The 19,749-nt window shown below is 36.0% G+C and overlaps 1 protein-coding gene across 2 annotated transcripts in view; it reads right to left on the minus strand.

Annotated features, from left to right (window-relative positions):
• The window catches only part of PHIP (PHIP subunit of CUL4-Ring ligase complex), a 142,974-nt gene that overhangs the window by 29,883 nt on the left and 93,342 nt on the right, over positions 1-19,749 (minus strand). For both annotated transcript variants that reach the window (XM_031012066.3, XM_031012068.3), the window contains exons 23-29: positions 17,324-17,555; positions 13,036-13,155; positions 5,150-5,257; positions 4,414-4,538; positions 4,201-4,283; positions 320-431; positions 77-138 (exon numbers count right to left, since the gene is read on the minus strand). In XM_031012066.3, the coding sequence (XP_030867926.1) occupies positions 77-138; positions 320-431; positions 4,201-4,283; positions 4,414-4,538; positions 5,150-5,257; positions 13,036-13,155; positions 17,324-17,555 (842 nt within the window). The remainder of the gene's footprint in view (positions 1-76; positions 139-319; positions 432-4,200; positions 4,284-4,413; positions 4,539-5,149; positions 5,258-13,035; positions 13,156-17,323; positions 17,556-19,749) is intronic.

A 19,749-nucleotide genomic window follows, 5' to 3' on the forward strand; every position in this document is an offset into this window, starting at 1 on the left:
ATGTTAGCAAATCTTAAATAATTTCTTAAGAAATTAACTCCATAATGGAGAAACAAAAAGCCTAACACACACTTACCGTTATTAGGTATAAGCTCCATATCCCAAGGACTCATCTTTTCTGTATCTCCATTGTCCCAGCTTAAAGAAAGAAAAATCATTGTATTAAAAAAATCTAAATTATTATATCACAATTTTAATAAAATCAGTTATCAAAATAATTGCTTCTGTGTTTAAAAGAAGTCTCTTTATCTCTTAATAGATTGAAAAAAAAATTCAAAGCAAGCCTAGGTGAACTAAAGTACAACAAATATTTCCTTACCAAACATTGTAGCATTGAAACAGACTATCAGGGTACTCAAGTTGAAGAGGTTCCTGGCTTTCAATTGTTCCAAACCACCAGGCATCATCTATGACAGACCTGAAGCGGTCACCTGGCCAAGAACAAAAACTAACTCATTATTCTGAAATGCATGGCTGCTGTCACTGCTTTTTCCTAACGTTAACCTTTAAGTACCTAAACTGCCTGTATGATTTCAGAAGACAAAAAGTGAACCACAAACTCCAAAAATAAGTAAGTACAATCAGCAATACCAAGAGAAAAAAGGTATTTAGTAAGCATACTTGAAGTGTGACTTAACAGTTTTCAATTCTATTTTTTTATATTTCATTAAGGTATACAGAAATTCACTTGTTTTAGGCATTTTTACCAATCTAGCATTTTAAATTAATCATTAACACTATACCCAAACTTTTCACTGAAATAAAATTATAATTGAGGCAAGTTCCACTCAACAATTACTTAGTCTTTTAATTTCTTACTTTCTGTAAGCAAGTTTCCCCAACCAACAATCAATCAAGACTCCACGCTAAAAACAACAAACAACATAAAATCCAACCTGTCTTCCTTCATCTCAATCACCCTTAATACTCACTCACTCTCCCTTTCCTGTAAAAGGAAACAAAAAAGAAACAAAAATAAAACAACTATTCTTTTTAAAACAGAGGACACTCCTTGTGTCTATTTCCTTATCCAATTGCTGTCGTCGTATTACTTAACCTGCTTTTTCCCAAAGACCTGAATAAGCTATAAATGCTATGGCTTTTTCTTATCTAAATCTTCTCATGTTCCTTCTGTGTCATAAGAAAACTGTAAGTCACTTACTTCCTTTATGCAATGTTTTCCTGTTCCTCAGCTATCACAGTACTTGAGTTTTCTCATGGCTAGCACAGGCTAGAGTCTGAAAGACTTGGGTTCAAATAACGTATCTGTGTAACTTTGAATATATTAATTATTTTTGAACTTCATTTTCCTTGTCTATAAAATAGAAATGGTGATGTCTACCTCCTGGTAGTTTTTGACTAATGAGTTCTATTAAAGCACTCCACATTTTGACACACAGTTAAGTTAAAATGAATTAAGTTAGCAATTAATCTGAATCAGTTTTATTTTTAAACTCAAAGAGAAAAGTAGTTATGTTCTCATTTTCTTACCAAAAAGGATTTAAAAGTTTATAAAAACATATAGCATGAAATGAATTAAAAATTAGAAAAACAAGGTAAAAGAATATGATAAAAAAGAAAATTGGAGCCAGGAGAAAAGTTAATAGAACACAACTGCATGCTGTTGACAGTTGTTCCTCAGATGCATACTAGTGACACTTAACAAAAAGCTACTATATAGTTTAATAAGACGCATTCTTGACACCACCACCACTTCACACTAAACATAAAGTTTCAAAGAGCTGTATCTTATGACCCTACACAGACTGATCATTATGCTAAAGAGGAAGGACTGAGTAATGTGTGCCTAATCATAACGAACAATATCTGTAGAATAACAAGAAAGTTAAGCAAAGAACCTGGACTACTACTGAAGTCCACCATTGAGAGTAAGCCTTAATACATTTCTGAGGAGGGGCTGAAGTAAAAATTATTAATGTAATTTTAAATGGCAGTCGGTGGGTGAATGCATATATCCTCAGATATAAAAGACTAATTAGATACTAACTTTAGAGAAATATTAACCCATAAATTAGAATAAAATTGTAAGATCCAAATGAGAAAATTATGATGCTCATTCATTTTAACTCTCTGTGATTTGTCCAACGTTAGCCACATTACTTTGCCAAGGTTATGAGCTCACTTCTGGAATATTGCTGCACTTTGATCTCTGTTATTTGTTCTGCAATTTATCGGCAAATGCAACTCCTTAAAAAATAAAATTTATCGGCTGGGCGCGGTGGCTCATGCCTGTAATCCTAGCACTTTGGGAGGCTGAGACGGGCGGATCACAAGGTCAGGAGATCAAGACCATCCTGGCTAACGCGGTGAAACCCTGTCTCTACTAAAAATACAAAAAAAAATTAGCCAGGCATGGTGGCAGGAGCCTGTAGTCCCAGCTAATCGGGAGGCTGAGGTAGAATGGTGTGAACCTGGGAGGTGGAACTTGCAGTGAGCCGAGATCGCGGCACTGCACTCCAGCCCGGGTGACAGAGCAAGACTCCATCTCAAAAATAAAATAAAATAAAATTTATCATATCAAGTAATGTATGTGAAAAATTTAAACAATAAGATGTACCAAAGGCTGATAGCCAAAACCAAGAAAAATGTTTTCATCTATTTTACCTACTACTTCTTGACTTATTCTTCACTCATCAATTTTTGACAGTAAGTATCAGAGTTGATTCTTGAAGACATGGGTTTTAACTGACCAGGTCTACTTATACACAGATTTTTCCAATAAACAGATTTGGCCCTCTGTATTGGCAGATTCTGCATCAGCAACCAAATGCAGGCTGAAAATACAGTATTAGTGGGATGTGAAATCCATGAATATGGAAGGACCAACTTTTCACATCGGGGGGTTCCGTAGGATCAATTCTGGAACCTATGTATGCAAAGATTTTGGTATCCATGGAGGTCCTGGAAGTAATTCCCTGTGGATACTAAGGGACAACTATAACCTCAATACAACTGTGCATAAAAAGTATGTGTATTATATTTAATCCATATTCAATTTTTAATCATGACTGTGTAAATAGTGCTTGCTCCTAAGCAAAACAGCATATAATTCCTTTCTTATATAATTTTGTTTTCCCTAAAATTAATAATTGCTTCATTTTTTTAATGCTTGGTTTTCAGTGAATTTATAATTAAATCTTCCCACAATCTCTAACAGCTCAAGCTGTAAAAAACATTCTTCAATGTAATTTTCCACAAAGACAAACTTGTTAGATAAGTTATGTGTTCCAATTTTTTCCCCCTGAAGACTTTCCTCTTGAAGGAGATTTGGACCTGCTAGGTAGCTGCTATCCTGAGGCTTCTACTGAATATTATTTGGGATTCCTTTTAACTTTTCCTGTTCTGGACTTCCTGTTTCCTGAGGGGATTCCATTCTTTTCCCTTTCTTGGTTTACTCCCGTATTTGATGAGACACATCTTTCAAAACTTCTAGGGAAATGGTACATGAGATGTAAATTTTCTTTCTAACTTCCATGTCCATAATTTTGATAACTTCCAAATTTTCCTAATTTCTCTTTACAGATCACATACAAGTTTTAACAAAGGACAAACCACCATGTCAATGCGTTCTAGTGGCACTGAAGGACAGACTGGTATATCAATTGATGTGCTTTTTCAAACCATACATACCATGTACACATCATACCATGACACACACTAGTCCTATATGAAATTTTTAAGAGAACTACTCTCATAAGTGGCACATCATCTATATGTAAATTAATGCACCTTAAGTGCCTGAAAACTTTTACAGATTTTAGTTTCTTTGAGACTTGTTTACGATACTAATTTTAAAGATTATAATAGGATTAACCAATAAAAGAAAAATGTCAGTTTAGCTTTAGTCCCAGTACAAACTTATACATCTTGTTAAGCTTCTTTTGGCTTCAAATTTAAATTCTGTTATTAATATTTTTATACAAAAATTTAACTTAACATGTAAAACATGAAAAGAAAAAGTCAAATGTAACAGAAAAAATGTTTGAAATTTCAACATCGACTGTTTTCATTCCTAAACAAAACTTAATACCTCTGACATAGTATCTTACTTTGCTATTAACATTCCTACAAATAGCAAAAAGATTTCTCTGATAATCTTTTTCTCAATTATGAAAAATAGTAAATCACTAAGAAAAAAAAACCACATCAAACATCTATAGCTTCTAAATAATTACCCACCTATATTCCATCGCCTATATTTTGCGTCATCAAATTGTTGTCTCAAGACTAGGAAATCTATAACGTCAGGCATATCATGGTATCTAATTACAAACAGAAACAAATTGATTAGGTCACATACCTAAAAATACCTAAAAGATGTTCAAATGTATCTGAATCTTGAAAAGCAATCTACAATATAAGAAAACCATTGCCTCTTTCAACACTCCTTACTTCATGGTAAATGATCCGCCAGTCAGTTTACCAGTATCAGGATCTAGAAAAGCAAGTTTAAGGCAGCAAAGGGTAGGTAATCCCACTTCATACTTTATGCCAACTATTTTCATAAGTTCTTGTTCCTGAGAGAGACAGAGAATATAAGAAACCATCTTTACAAAATAAACCACAAAACAGTCTGCTAAACATTGTTGAGAAAAAATTTCTTGGTTTAAATCTTGATCTGGATGGTGATGACTGTGTACATGTAAAAATTCACTGAGCTCTGTACTTAAGATTTGTGCACTTTATAGTATGCAAGTTACAATGAAATTTTTAAAACGTAAAAAAAGGAAAGAAAAATAAGGAGAACTTTACTAAAGTATAGTTACTAAAGTAAGTTTTCTATCACCATTCCAAAGACCTATTGGTAACTTTGAACTGCTGATGACAAATCTAGAAATACGCATCAAATTTACGAACACAAAGCTTACTTTAGACTTATTACCTAATTTTCACTATAACTAAATTTTGTACCCAACCCATAAACTGCATTGGAGTATATAAATTCAGTCAAATCTTGTGTTTCTCTGGATGAAAATTAAACACCTCCTACTCTCTAGGACTGCTTCAATTAAACAAGGTATCTTCATGATGCAGTTTCTTATTGTGTTAATAGTAACCTTCGATACAATTTTCTCCAAAATCCATAATTGTATTTTTGGGGCTATTAAATAATAAATCAATGTCATACCCGTAGCTCCATTTTATGCCATGGTTGTTTTTTGGGATTGATACTATATATTTTATTTTTCCGGGCCATTTCGACATAGGCTTCATGTCCTTGTCGGAAATAATAAACCTAAAAAATAAAGTCATAATCTTAAAACCTGGATGTGTTTCCTTTAATCCAATATACAGGGTATCAGCTGAAACTGCAAAGAGAAAATCTAATGCCTTTTGAGCTAATAGAAATTCTAATATTTTCTCCCTCCTCCTTTCTCTCAAGTTGTCTTAACATCACTAAATCATAACCAAAGTGTTCTAAATAACATTACTTTGAATACACACTTACAAGTTAAGATGAAAAGTTATTTTCTGGTTTCACCATTTTATTCTTAAAATCAAAATAAGTTAATCTATGTTGCATAATAACGTTGACTAATAAGTTTATTGTCCACTTTTGTTGTTAACTTTTTTAGCAAGTAGTTTGTACATATGCAGAAAACACTGAAATGAAAAATGTACTTTCACATATATTTTAATCCTTACACAAATCCTGGTAAGACAGCAGGGCATACATTTATCCACATTTCATGAAGATCAAATTTAAGTGACTCCTGACTACTGTCTTGGAGAACTAGTACCTGAACACAGCAGTCTGACACCCACTAGTAGAAGAGCGTGTTTTAAAATGCTAAGTTTTTAGTAACATTTTGGGATAGCCACTATCCCATACTTTCATTCTATTCATTAATACCATTATTGCGGGGAGGAGCCAAGATGGCCGAATAGGAACAGCTCTGGTCTACAGCTCCCAGCCTGAGCGACGCAGAAGACGGGTGATTTCTGCGTGACGCAGAAGATGGGTGATTTCTGCATTTCCATCTGAGGTAACGGGTTCATCTCAGTAGGGAGTGCCAGACAGTGGGCGCAGGTCAGTGGGTGCGCACACCTTGCGCGAGCCGAAGCAGGGCGAGGCATTGCCTCACTCAGGAAGCGCAAGGGGTCAGGGAGTTCCCTTTCCTAATCAAAGAAAGGGGTGACGGACGGCACCTGGAAAATCGGGTCACTCCCACCCGAATACTGCGCTTTACCGACAGGCTTAAAAAACGGCGCACCACGAGATTATATCCTGCACCTGGATTGGAGGGTCCTACCCCAGGGAGTCTCGCTGATTGCTAGCACAGCAGTCTGAGATCAAACTGCAAGGCGGCAGCAAGGCTGGGGGAGGGGCACCCACCATTGCCCAGGCTTGCTTAGGTAAACAAAGCAGCCAGGAAGCTCGAACTGGGTGGAGCCCACCACAGCTCAAGGAGGCCTGCCTGCCTCTGTAGGCTCCACCTCTGGGCAGGGCACAGACAAACAAAAAGACAGGAGTAACCTCTACAGACTTAAATGTCCCTGTCTGACAGCTTTGAAGAGAGCAGTGGTTCTCCCAGTACGCAGCTGGAGATCTGAGAACGGGCAGACTGCCTCCACAAGTGGGTCCCTGACCCCTGACCCCCGAGCAGCCTAACTGGGAGGCACCCTCCAGCAGGGGCACACTGACACCTCACACTGCAGGGTGCTCCAACAGACCTGCAGCTGAGGGTCCTGTCTGTTAGAAGGAAAACTAACAAACAGAAAGGACATCCACACCAAAAACCCATCTGTACATCACCATCATCAAAGGCAAAAAGCAGATAAAACCACAAAGATGGGGAAAAAACAGAACAGAAAAACTGGAAACTCTAAAAATCAGAGCGCCTCTCCTCCTCCAAAGGAACGCAGCTCCTCACCAGCAAAGGAACAAAGATGGACGCAGAATGACTTTGACGAGCTGAGAGAAGAAGGCTCCAGACGATCAAATTACTCTGAGCTATGGGAGGACATTCAAACCAAAGGCAAAGAAGTTGAAAACTTTGAAAACAATTTAGAAGAATGTGTAACTAGAACAACCAATACAGAGAAGTGCTTAAAGGAGCTGATGGAGCTGAAAACCAAGGCTTGAGAACTAGGTGAAGAATGCAGAAGCCTCAGGAGCCGATGCAATCAACTGGAAGAAAGGGTATCAGCAATGGAAGATGAAATGAATGAAATGAGGCGAGAAGGAAAGTTTAGGGAAAAAAGAATAAAAAGAAATGAGCAAAGCCTCCAAGAAATATGGGACTATGTGAAAAGACCAAATCTACGTCTGATTGGTATACGTGAAAGTGATGGGGAGAATGGAACCAAGTTGGAAAACACTCTGCAGGATATTATCCACAAGAATTTCCCCAATCTAGCAAGGCAGGCCAACGTTCAGATTCAGGAAATACAGAGAACGCCACAAAGATACTCCTCGCGAAGAGCAACTCCAAGACACATAATTGTCAGATTCACCAAAGTTGAAATGAAGGAAAAATGTTAAGGGCAGCCAGAGAGAAAGGTTGGGTTACGCTCAAAGGGAAGCCCATCAGACTAACAGCTGATCTCTCTGCAGAAACCCTACAAGCCAGAAGAGAGTGGGGGCCAATATTCAACATTCTTAAAGAAAAGAATTTTCAACCCAGAATTTCATATCCAGCCAAACTAAGCTTCATAAGTGAAGGAGAAATAAAATCCTTTACAGACAAGCAAATGCTGAGAGATTTTGTCACCACCAGGCCTGCCCTAAAAGAGCTCCTGAAGGAAGCGCTAAACATGGAAAGGAACATCCGGTACCAGCCACTGCAAAATCATGCCAAAATGTAAAGACCATCGAGACTAGGAAGAAACTGCATCAACTAACGAGCAAAATAACCAGCTAACATCATAATGACAGGATCAAATTCACACATAACACTATTAACTTTAAATGTAAATGGACTAAATGCTCCAATTAAAAGACACAGACTGGCAAATTGGATAAAGAGTCAAGACCCATCAGTGTGCTGTATTCAGGAAACCCATCTAACCTGCAGAGACACACATAGGCTCAAAATAAAAGGATGGAGGAAGATCTACCAAGCAAATGGAAAACAAAAAAAGGCAGGGGTTGCAATCCTAGTCTCTGATAAAACAGACTTTAAACCAACAAAGATCAAAAGAGACAAAGAAGGCCATTACATAATGGTAAAGGGATCAATTCAACAAGAAGACCTAACTATCCTAAATATATATGCACCCAATACAGGAGCACCCAGATTCATAAAGCAAGTCCTGAGTGACCTAAAAAGAGACTTAGACTCCCACACATTAATAATGGGAGACTTTAACACCCCACTGTCAACATTAGACAGATCAACGCGACAGAAAGTCAACAAGGATACCCAGGAATTGAACTCAGCTCTGCACCAAGCAGACCTAATAGACATCTACAGAACTCTCCACCTCAAATCAATAGAATATACATTTTTTTCAGCACCACACCACACCTATTCCAAAATTGACCACATACTTGGAAGTAAAGCTCTCCTCAGCAAATGTAAAAGAACAGAAATTATAACAAACTATCTCTCAGACCACAGTGCAATCAAACTAGAATTCAGGATTAAGAATCTCACTCAAAACTGCTCAACTACATGGAAACTGAACAACCTGCTCCTGAATGACTACTGGGTACATAATGAAATGAAGGCAGAAATAAAGATGTTCTTTGAAACCAACGAGAACAAAGACACAACATACCAGAATCTCTGGGATGCATTCAAAGCAGTGTGTAGAGGGAAATTTATAGCACTAAATGCCCACAAGAGTAAGCAGGAAAGATCCAAAATTGACACCCTAACATCACAATTAAAAGAACTAGAAAAGCAAGAGCAAACACATTCAAAAGCTAGCAGAAGGCAAGAAATAACTAAAATCAGAGCAGAACTGAAGGACATAGAGACACAAAAAACCCTTCAAAAAAATTAATGAATCCAGGAGCTGGTTTTTTGAAAGGATCAACAAAATTGATAGACCGCTAGCAAGACTAATAAAGAAAAAAAGAGAGAAGAATCAAAAAGATGCAATAAAAAAATGATAAAGGGGATATCACCACCGATCCCACAGAAATACAAACTACCATCAGAGAATACTACAAACACCTCTACGCAAATAAACTAGAAAATCTAGAAGAAACAGATAAATTCCTCAACACATACACTCTCCGAAGACTAAACCAGGAAGAAGTTGAATCTCTGAATAGACCAATAACAGGATCTGAAATTGTGGCAATAATCAACAGCTTACCAACCAAAAGGAGTCCAGGACCAGATGGATTCACAGCGGAATTCTACCAGAGGTACAAGGAGGAGCTGGTACCATTCCTTCTGAAACTACTCCAATCAATAGAAAAAGAGGGAATCCTCCCTAACTCATTTTATGAGGCCAGCATCATTCTGATACCAAAGCCAGGCAGAGACACAACCAAAAAAGAGAATTTTAGACCAATATCCTTGATGAACATTGATGCAAAAATCCTCAATAAAATACTGGCAAACCGAATCCAGCAGCACATCAAAAAGCTTATCCACCATGATCAAGTGGGCTTCATCCCTGGGATGCAAGGCTGGTTCAATATACGCAAATCAATAAATGTAATCCAGCATATAAACAGAGCCAAAGACAAAAACCACATGATTATCTCAATAGATGCAGAAAAGGCCTTTGACAAAATTCAACAACCTTCATGCTAAAAACTCTCAATAAATTAGGTATTGATGGGACATATTTCAAAATAATAAGAGCCATCTATGACAAACCCACAGCCAATATCATACTGAATAGGCAAAAACTGGAAGCATTCCCTTTGAAAACTGGCACAAGACAGGGATGCCCTCTCTCACCACTCCTATTCAACATAGTGTTGGAAGTTCTGGCCAGGGCAATTAGGCAGGAGAAGGAAATAAAGGGTATTCAATTAGGAAAAGAGGAAGTCAAATTGTCCCTGTTTGCAGATGACATGACTGTGTATCTAGAAAACCCCACTGTCTCAGCCCAAAATCTCCTTAAGCTGATAAGCAACTTCAGCTGATAAGCAACTTCAGCAAAGTCTCAGTATACAAAATCAATGTGCAAAAACCACAAGCATTCCTATACACCAATAACAGACAAACAGAGAGCCAAATCATGAGTGAACTCCCATTCACAATTGCTTCAAAGAGAATAAAATACCTAGGAATCCAACTTACAAGGGATGTGAAGGACCTCTTCAAGGAAAATTACAAACCACTGCTCAAGGAAATAAAAGAGGATACAAACAAATGGAAGAACATTCCATGATCATGAGTAGGAAGAATCAATATCGTGAAAATGGCCATACTGCCCAAGGTAATTTACAGATTCAATGCCATCCCCATCAAGCTACCAATGACTTTCTTCACAGAATTGGAAAAAACTACTTTAAAGTTCATATGGAACCAAAAAAGAGCCCGCATTGCCAAGTCAATCCTAAGCCAAAAGAACAAAGCTGGAGGCATCACACTACCTGACTTCAAACTATACTACAAGGCTACAGTAACCAAAACAGCATGGTACTGGTACCAAAACAGAGATATAGATCAATGGAACAGAACAGAGCCCTCAGAAATAACGCCACATATCTACAACTATCTGATCTTTGACAAACCTGACAAAAACAAGCAATGGGGAAAGGATTCCCTATTTAATAAATGGTGCTGGGAAAACTGGCTAGCCATATGTAGAAAGCTGAAACTGGATCCTTTCCTTACACCTTATACAAAAATCAATTCAAGATGGATTAAAGACTTAAACGTTAGACCTAAAACCATAAAAACCCTAGAAGAAAACCTAGGCAGTACCATTCAGGACATAGGCATGGCCATGGACTTCATGTCTGAAACACCAAAAGCAATAGGAACCAAAGCCAAAATTGACAAATGGGATCTAATTAAACTAAAGAGCTTCTGCACAGCAAAAGAAACTACCATCAGAGTGAACAGGCAACCTACAAAATGGGAGAAAATTTTTGCAACCTACTCATCTGACAAAGGGCTAATATCCAGAATCTACAATGAACTCAAACAAATTTACAAGAAAAAAACAAACAACCACATCAAAAAGTGGGTGAAGGACATGAACAGACACTTCTCAAAAGAAGACATTTATGCAGCCAAAAAACACATGAAAGAATGCTCACCATCACTGGCCATCAGAGAAATGCAAATGAAAACCACAATGAGATACCATCTCACACCAGTTAGAATGGCAATCATTAAAAAGTCAGGAAACAACAGGTGCTGGAGAGGATGTGAAGAAATAGGAACACTTTTACACTGTTGGTGGGACTGTAAACTAGTTCAATCATTGTGGAAGTCAGTGTGGCAATTCCTCAGGGATCTAGAACTAGAAATACCATTTGACCCAGCCATCCCATTACTGGGTATATACCCAAAGGATTATAGATCATGCTGCTATAAAGACACATGCACACATATGTTTATTGAGGCACTATTCACAATAGCAAAGACTTGGAACCAACCCAAATGTCCAACAATGATAGACTGGATTAAGAAAATGTGGCACATATACACCATGGAATACTATGCAGCCATAAAAAATGATGAGTTCATGTCCTTTGTAGGGACATGGATGAAATTGGATACCATCATTCTCAGTAAACTACCGCAAGAACAAAAAACCAAACACCGCATATTCTCACTTATAGGTGGGAATTGAACAATGAGATCACATGGACACAGGAAGGGGAACATCACACACCGGGGACTGTTGTGGGGTGGGGGGAGGGGGGAGGGACAGCATTGGGAGATATACCTAATGCTAGATGACGAGTCAGTGGGTGCAGCACACCAGCATGGCACATGTATACGTATGTAACTAACCTGCACAATGTGCACATGTACCCTAAAACTTAAAGTATAAAAAAAAAAAAAAAAACCATTATTGCTCCAGTTGTCTGGAACTTTAAATGATGGAATAGTGCTGAATAATGAGGACCTTCAAGCACCTTCAAGCACCAGCAGCTAAAAAGACAACCTAACCATTTTGAAAGGAAATCATTCAAGAAGGAATTACAAACTTTTCTGGCCATGTTGAAATAATGTATTAAATATAATTTCACATCTTAATGCTACAGGATGTTAAGATCTATCACTGTGCACTGTACCACAACAATGTGGTAATGCTCTGTGCTCTTCAAGTCTTATGAGGCAAGTAGGATTTTTAAATAAATTCTTTCAGACTGTTCTTTAGAATCACTCTAGCATTAAAAAGTTTTTGTTTTCTTTTTTTTTCTTAAAGTGTCAATTACCACTTTATACTGTAAATTAGCGTGCTTTGCTAAAGAAGCCTCTATTTTAATTCCCAATTTATTTATGGTCTATCTGTTGGACACCAGATAACACTGCCTCTTAAAATTTGTGTACAAAACAAGGAGACATTAACCTTGAGTAAAAAATGTTGAGACCAGTTCTTACATTTTCATTCTAAATTCACAAGTACATATTCTAAAACAATGGTCTCATCCTCAGTTTCTTAAAAATTAAATAGTATTTCTTATTCTAAGATTATAGATTTTTTTTAAAGATCTAATGAACTGTGAACACTGTGGGTAAACAAAACACTAACACTTTTTGAAATAAAATTAAATGAAAATAAATTGCTAAATTTCATTTTTCCTTTAACATGTTATACATTAAGCCTTAAGATAAATGAATATATTCTAATTTAAAAAGAAAAAGCTGGCAATAAAACCCTCTTACTAAAAACATACATTTCTTTTTAAAACACTAACAAAATTTTCATTCTTATAATATTCAGATTTACAGCAGCTTCAAAGAAGATTATCATTAGATTTTCACTCCTAATTGTACTTTCTCCATACATAGATACAAACATCTAGAATGAGATACTTTACAAAACTGCTTCTATTTTCCAGAAGTCTATTTCAAGAGCTGTTAAAAAATGTTTAAAACTATGTGAGGAAAAATGGATAATTTAAAACTTTTAAAGTACCTCATCACCCATCTGTGGCACAAATGGACATCTTCGGGGAATAGTATCTGTAATCCATGTTGATGGCAACCATTCTTCTAATGTCAAACCATTTTCAGTTAGTTCTCCCACAGCCAATCTCTGACAAAATTTAGAACATTGTTAAATAATAATCAAAAAAGCATTAATCCACCAATCTACTCTTTAAAATAACTATAAAGATAATTAAATAAAAGGGGAAGGGCACCATTGTACAATATTATATACAGTTGGCCCTGTGTATCCATGGGTTCCACATCCATGCATTCAACCAACCTTGACTGAAAATATTTGGAAAAAAAATTCCACAAAGTTCCAACAGGCAAAACTTGAATTTGCTACATTCTGAATACTATGTTGAATCCACACAAATAAAATGATGTGTAGGCACTGTAGTAGGTATTATAAATAATCTAGAAATGATTTAAAGTATATAGGAGACTGTGTGTAGGTCACATGCAAATACTATATGCCATTTTTTATAAGAGACTTGAACATCCCTGGATTTTGTTATCTGCAGGGGTCCTGGGACCAATCCTCCGTGTCTACTGAGAGATGACTATCCTTTAAGCAACAAAACACTTATTCTAGAAAAAAATGGCAGCAGTGGCAACAGTTATTCAATCTCTCCAAATCACTGTCTACAGAGAGAACTAACTAGAAGCAAAACCCAAAAATCCATAGCCAACACTCAGAACAAGGTAACAAGATATCCCCACAAACCCCAAAGTACAAGCTCTGTGTATTCTCCTTTCCTTTCAAAATGCTATCAATTTTATAAACATTCCATATAACAAACCAAGACAGCCTAGAGTTTTTTTTTAATCCTAGTTATAGTAAGTTACAACTAAATAAGGTATTCTCATAGGAGTTGAGTAGTGCAAGATGTAGAAGGCTAATTATTTCCATAAGCTGGACATTACACTTCTACACAGCATGAGAAACTATGCCTCTGAGAAAGTTCCTTAACTTTGCTGGTCACCCACAAGTGGCCACAATGGTCTTGATGTTGTTACCTTAGACTCAGAAAAAAAATGAACTTTCTAAGAACATTTGAAACCTAATATTTTTACAAGTAAAAAAATGTTATGCAACTGATTAAAGTCTTTTGTGAATCACATGTAAAACATTAAAAATGATTGTACACTAAGACTGCTACATTTTACTCGTGTTTTTTTAAAAACAAGGTAGTGTAATTATCAGTATAAAATAATACTTGTTAACTAAAAGAAGCAATGCCATAACATGATATCAGAGAACACTACTTGCAACAGGTAATACTACTACTTCCCAACTGTAGTAGTTGTCATTTTCCTCTTTTTCCTATTAGCCACAGCCACACTGAGTGTTTCTCAGTCAAACACATCAAGAGCATTACCCTGGAGAGTTAGGGTAAAGGTCTTTGGAATTTACTGTACGTGAGATGGGCTCGTTACAGAATTTTAGGCAGAAGCATAGTACGATCTCACTTATATTTTAAAAGGATCACTCTGGATGCATCAAAACAAGGATCAGCAAATCATGACCCTCAGGGCAAGTCTGGCCTGCCACAATTTTCATAAATTTTTATCAGAACACAGCCATACCTATTTATGTATTGTCTATAAATGCTATTATGGCAGAGTAGCTGGCCTTCTGTAGAAAAAATCTGTCAACCTATGCTTTAAAGAATAGACCCTAGGGAGAAACAAGGAGAAACAGGAAGACACATGAGATGCTACCACAGTAATATAAATGAGAGTTCAGGGTGATTCACACCAATGTGATGGCAGTGGAGTGATGAAAAACAGTAAAGTGCTGAATATACTTATAATCCATTAGATAATTAATTCCCTGATGGACTGGATGTGGAATATGAGAGAAAAAGAGGAATCAAAGATATCTCCAGGGTTTCTGGTATAAACAACTAAGAGAGTCGTCATATTACTGAGATAAAGAGGGCTGGGGTACAGCGGGTTTGAGAAAAAAGCTTGGTAAATAAGTTTTGTAGGTGTTGGATGTGAGGAGTAAAATGATATCCAAACAGTAATTTGATATATACACAGTTATCAAATAAAGTAGCCATTATGTTACGCACTGAGTATATCACAGAGATCCCACAACCCAGGAACTTCCACTGTGCTTTATTCAGAGCAGCTGCTATCAGTTTTGTATACTGAGGAGCTAAGTTTGTTTGAAAAAGGTTTCCTTTGACTAATAAAAAGGAAAAGAAAGAAAAGTTTGAAAATCATAATTCTAGCTTCAATATGGACTATTAATTGCTAGGCAAGGATTTCTCCCCATAAGGAATTTATCTATGTTCAATGGGGAAGCTAACAACTTTTACATCAAGACAGGTAAGTTGTATATTAAATAATAATCATATGTATGACTGAAAGACTTTGGGCATCACCAAAAATCATTATGAGGACATATCTTATTCCCCAATAATTCCTGAGGAACTGAGAATGTTTGGTTGAGGAAGATTTGTGTCACTTATTAATTATAACCATTAAGGGGTTAAGAATGCACTGAGTATTCTTTAACATTTCCAGCTCCATGATTTGAGGTTTTTTTAAATATAGGAAGTATAAATAATTTCTTTCCTTTCCAACCATGGGAATGCTTCTAGGCGCAGCTCAAATCTTATTTCCTCTAGGAAATCTCATCTGAAATCCCAACATAAGATGACCCTGTTTAAGAATGGAAATACTTATATGTTTATTTGAGATAACTAGAGGACTAGGGAATAAGAACAAGTCCATCTACTGTTACATCACTGCTAGGCATGCGAACAAAATTTAAACTAAAGGGAATACCCTCCAGTATCCTAACCTTACCATATTTAAAGTGACCCACATAATTCTATTGGCAGAGTCATCCTATCACAATACTTTGTTGCAACAACACAGTGAAATTAAAACATGCCAAATGTTAACAATAGATCTATATGTGCCAGTGCATGAAGGAGCCCATGGTATTTGTTTGAGGAAAATTATCAAATTAAGGGGACCAGATGAAGCAAACTGTACTCTTGGGATGAAGGAACTGTTCTCACAGTAACTTATCACTGCAAACCTCAAAAGTTCATCAAAACTGTCCTGAGATGAAAAAGAATATTTACCTAATTAGCCAGACACACGGCTAAATCAGTTTTCTTTAACCAATCTGTCTACTACATACATAAAATAACAAATCAGACTACATTTATCATCACTGACAAGGTAGAAAAGAAAATGTGTGGGTAAATGTGTGGCATTCTCTTTGGTAAAGCTTCCCCAAACAAAAGCAAAGGAGACAACAAGAAAAACAGCAGCTGTGGAATCCAAATTAAAGTAACTCATAATTATAAAGCTGAAACAAGAACTCAACAAATGTAGATAAACACTTAAAACAGATATATTCTTATACTTTTTGAAAGCTCTGTGGGAATAAAGACCCTACGGTCTCCTACTATTTAATTCTACAAACGACAATTTATACTTAAATGGCAGAGGTTACAAAAAAATCTTCCTTTTAACCAAATACTGCTTCCCATTTACAGTCTTTTGGGAAGCAGAAAACATGCCCCTCGTGTTGTATTTACTTTAGAACAAAAATTAAACAGGTCTCATTTTCATTCCTATGTTAAAAGAATTTCAACTCCATAAGAGCTGACAGATATTCTTTCTGTAATATTTCTTACGTTCTCTGCTTTCTCTCAAATTGTCCACAGACCTAATTGTGGTAATCAAATCAATACTGCTACTGACCAAAGGACTGAAAACTTATAGCTCACACACTGTAGATTAATGAAGGAATGTTACAAGACCATCTTACCCCACTTTAGCTTCATACTCGCCTTGGGGTCAACTGTAACAAGTTGTGTCATTTCTACTCTGTGTGATGTTCCTCACAGACTTTGTTTATTTTCAGCAATAACAATTAATAAGGATGGTTAAACATAAAGGCAATTCATAGACTAATATACTATATGTTTTGTATCATTATGTATTTCACATAAAAAAATCCCACCAAACTGTCAAGAAAAATCTGATCTTTTTAAGGTTAAATGTTCAATGTTTAGAATATGGCAATTTTGTAAGTAAATACTTTTACATGTTAAATATCTAAAAACTCGAATAAACTAAATATATTTAGGTAAACTTTTTTACTACTGTGTACTTCTGAGTTTTTTCTATTATTATTTGCTGATACACTTCAACAATGTTTGTGATCAATTGTACCTCAAGATGTGTGCTTTAAACTGTTTCTCTAGAAAACACCAAATTTGTAATGTTAAAAACCAAACCTTTTGTTTTCTTTCTTTGGGCTTCTTTTTCTTTGGTGATATTGGTCCATCTTTTTCTTCATTTACTTTTTTCTTTTCCTTTTTAATCTGTTTTTGTTTCTGTTTTTCAGATTCTTCTTCTTCATCTGAACTGCTTTCTGCTTTCTTGGTTTTATTCTTAGGAACTTTCTTTGGTGGCTGCAGATTAATTCCTGCATCTGCTGTCCAGTCAGAGTAATCACTGGAGTAGTCACTAGAAGGAGAGAAGGGATTATTAGATAACACACAAGATAAAATTTTAAGACTTGTTTTATAAAAACGAAAAGAAAGATTATAATAAAGAGAAATGACAGAACAAACACTTAAACTAACAAAAAAAACTTCCCTAATTTTCAACTCATCTTCAAAAGTTTCTTGAAATTCTATAGGCTTTACTTAAATATCGCAAAAAAACTCCCCCAAAACCTGAAGATACATAAAGTCACAACTTTAAGTGAAAAAACAAATTTAAGTACCTTCCAAGATTTTAAGAAAAATATTGACTTCTGAGTGTTGCATGTTACAAATTCTGTGAGCATGTAAAAATAAGAGGGGGTCACTTTTCTCAGTTCTATTGACAGCAAAAAGATAACCCTGGAGAGCACAGAAGGTGTCAACATTAAGGAGATATGGGGATTCCTTTTTTAAGGGGAGGTGGGAGTTCCAGACAGGGGGAACTCTTATGGTCCAGTACTAGTGCTCTCAGGGTAGCTGGATATTGAACTGGCAGAGTCAGAAGTGTTCCTACCCAGGGGAAAGACTGTGTTTGCAAACTTTACTCTGCATGTAAAGTAACAAAATTTCATTTAGATAAAATTATTCTACCTACCTACACCCTACACCTTAGGTGTATCTTATGCTTCAAAGCATGCCATGATTCAGAAAAATACAGGCCTTACTATATTTTGTATACTGCTTCCAATCATGTTTGTCATTTCTTTTTAGTTTACCTTTATTGACAAACGATTTACTGAACCAATCATGTTGCAAAATAAATAATCTAGTTGTATTATCTTCTATATTAATTTTAGTATGTGAGCATATTTACTTATTTTGTACAATTTTATGAACATAAATGTCTTAAAGGAACCTAAGTTATACTATGTTAAAAGCAATAATTAGCTTTCCCAGATTTAATGATACATGACCTCATGCCTCTAAAAATACTGCTGTTAACATTAACACTGAAAAAGCAGATTTTTCTGGAGCTTTATTCCATTGTCACTAACCCTCCCCACTACCCCTCTCCACTGTCCAAATGTTCTTTATAAGCACGTACCTAAATCTCTGATTATCCTAATCATCCCAGATAAGAATCAAATAATTAAGATGTTTTCTAGCATGATTTAGTGATTTCACTATGAAATTTAAAATGATTTTTAAGAACTTACACTATTTTCAGCTATGCTATTCTAAAATAGGTTGTCTTCAACTTATGAGCATTTTATTTATACTAGCTCCAGCCATGGCCACTGTAAATGGTACCTGCCAAATCACACAGTTATCACTCTCTGGAGTACTTGGCTCTTACAGAAGATCTTCTGCTGTCAGCATAAACATAATTACAAACTCCAGAGTCCAGCATTCTTTACAACCGTCCTCAACTGCTAAAACCACCACTACTCTTTTAATACAGGAACCCCTATGTCATCTCAGGGTTTGAAATACTCTGATTCTGCTGTTGAGCCAAAAGAAATTCAATTTTTCCTTCATTGACCTGTTTTGAATACAGAAAACTACTAGATATAACCACACACATTTGCACATCATTACCAGAAATCACTACTGTGGGAATAGGAGAGCCCTTGATTGTACAACTGAGGAACTCTTACAGCCTCTACTTCATACTTTGTCTCTTCTATTTTAAGAGCCACTAAGGTGGGGGATAAGTGTAGCAGCTAATCATAATTGCCATCCCCAAAGGCTATACTCTCTTTTTGCTATTAAGACCTTGCAAAGTTAGCCAAGGTCATAAGCTCTGCAACAATGTGAATCGCCAGTATAAGGAGTTGAAGGAATCCTCACTGTTGTGGTCAAATAAGGTAGGCATAACAAGAAAAAGGAGAGCTTATTCCTCTTATCATTAGTATTCCATAAATTCCACTATATAAGATAGTTAACTCAGGAGGCTTGCATTGCTTTCTTAACTTCACACTTTTCAAAACCAGTAATGAAACTGGTTTGCAATTCAACATTATAACAGTATTCAGAAGAAACAATACTAAGATGATAAAGTTAAAAGCATCATTTTGCAGATCTAGTTGCAATCACCAAAAAATTATTTTCTATAGAGAACATATATCAGAAAATCTACATTTCATACAACTTCAAAAACTCTCTGAAGAACTTTGAACTTACAGAGACTTTGAAACGTGTTGCTGGTTAAAAAAACAAACACCTTTCTAAAG

Source organism: Gorilla gorilla, chromosome 5 (genome assembly GCF_029281585.2).
Source record: "Gorilla gorilla gorilla isolate KB3781 chromosome 5, NHGRI_mGorGor1-v2.1_pri, whole genome shotgun sequence".
Taxonomy (NCBI): Eukaryota; Metazoa; Chordata; class Mammalia; order Primates; family Hominidae; genus Gorilla; species Gorilla gorilla.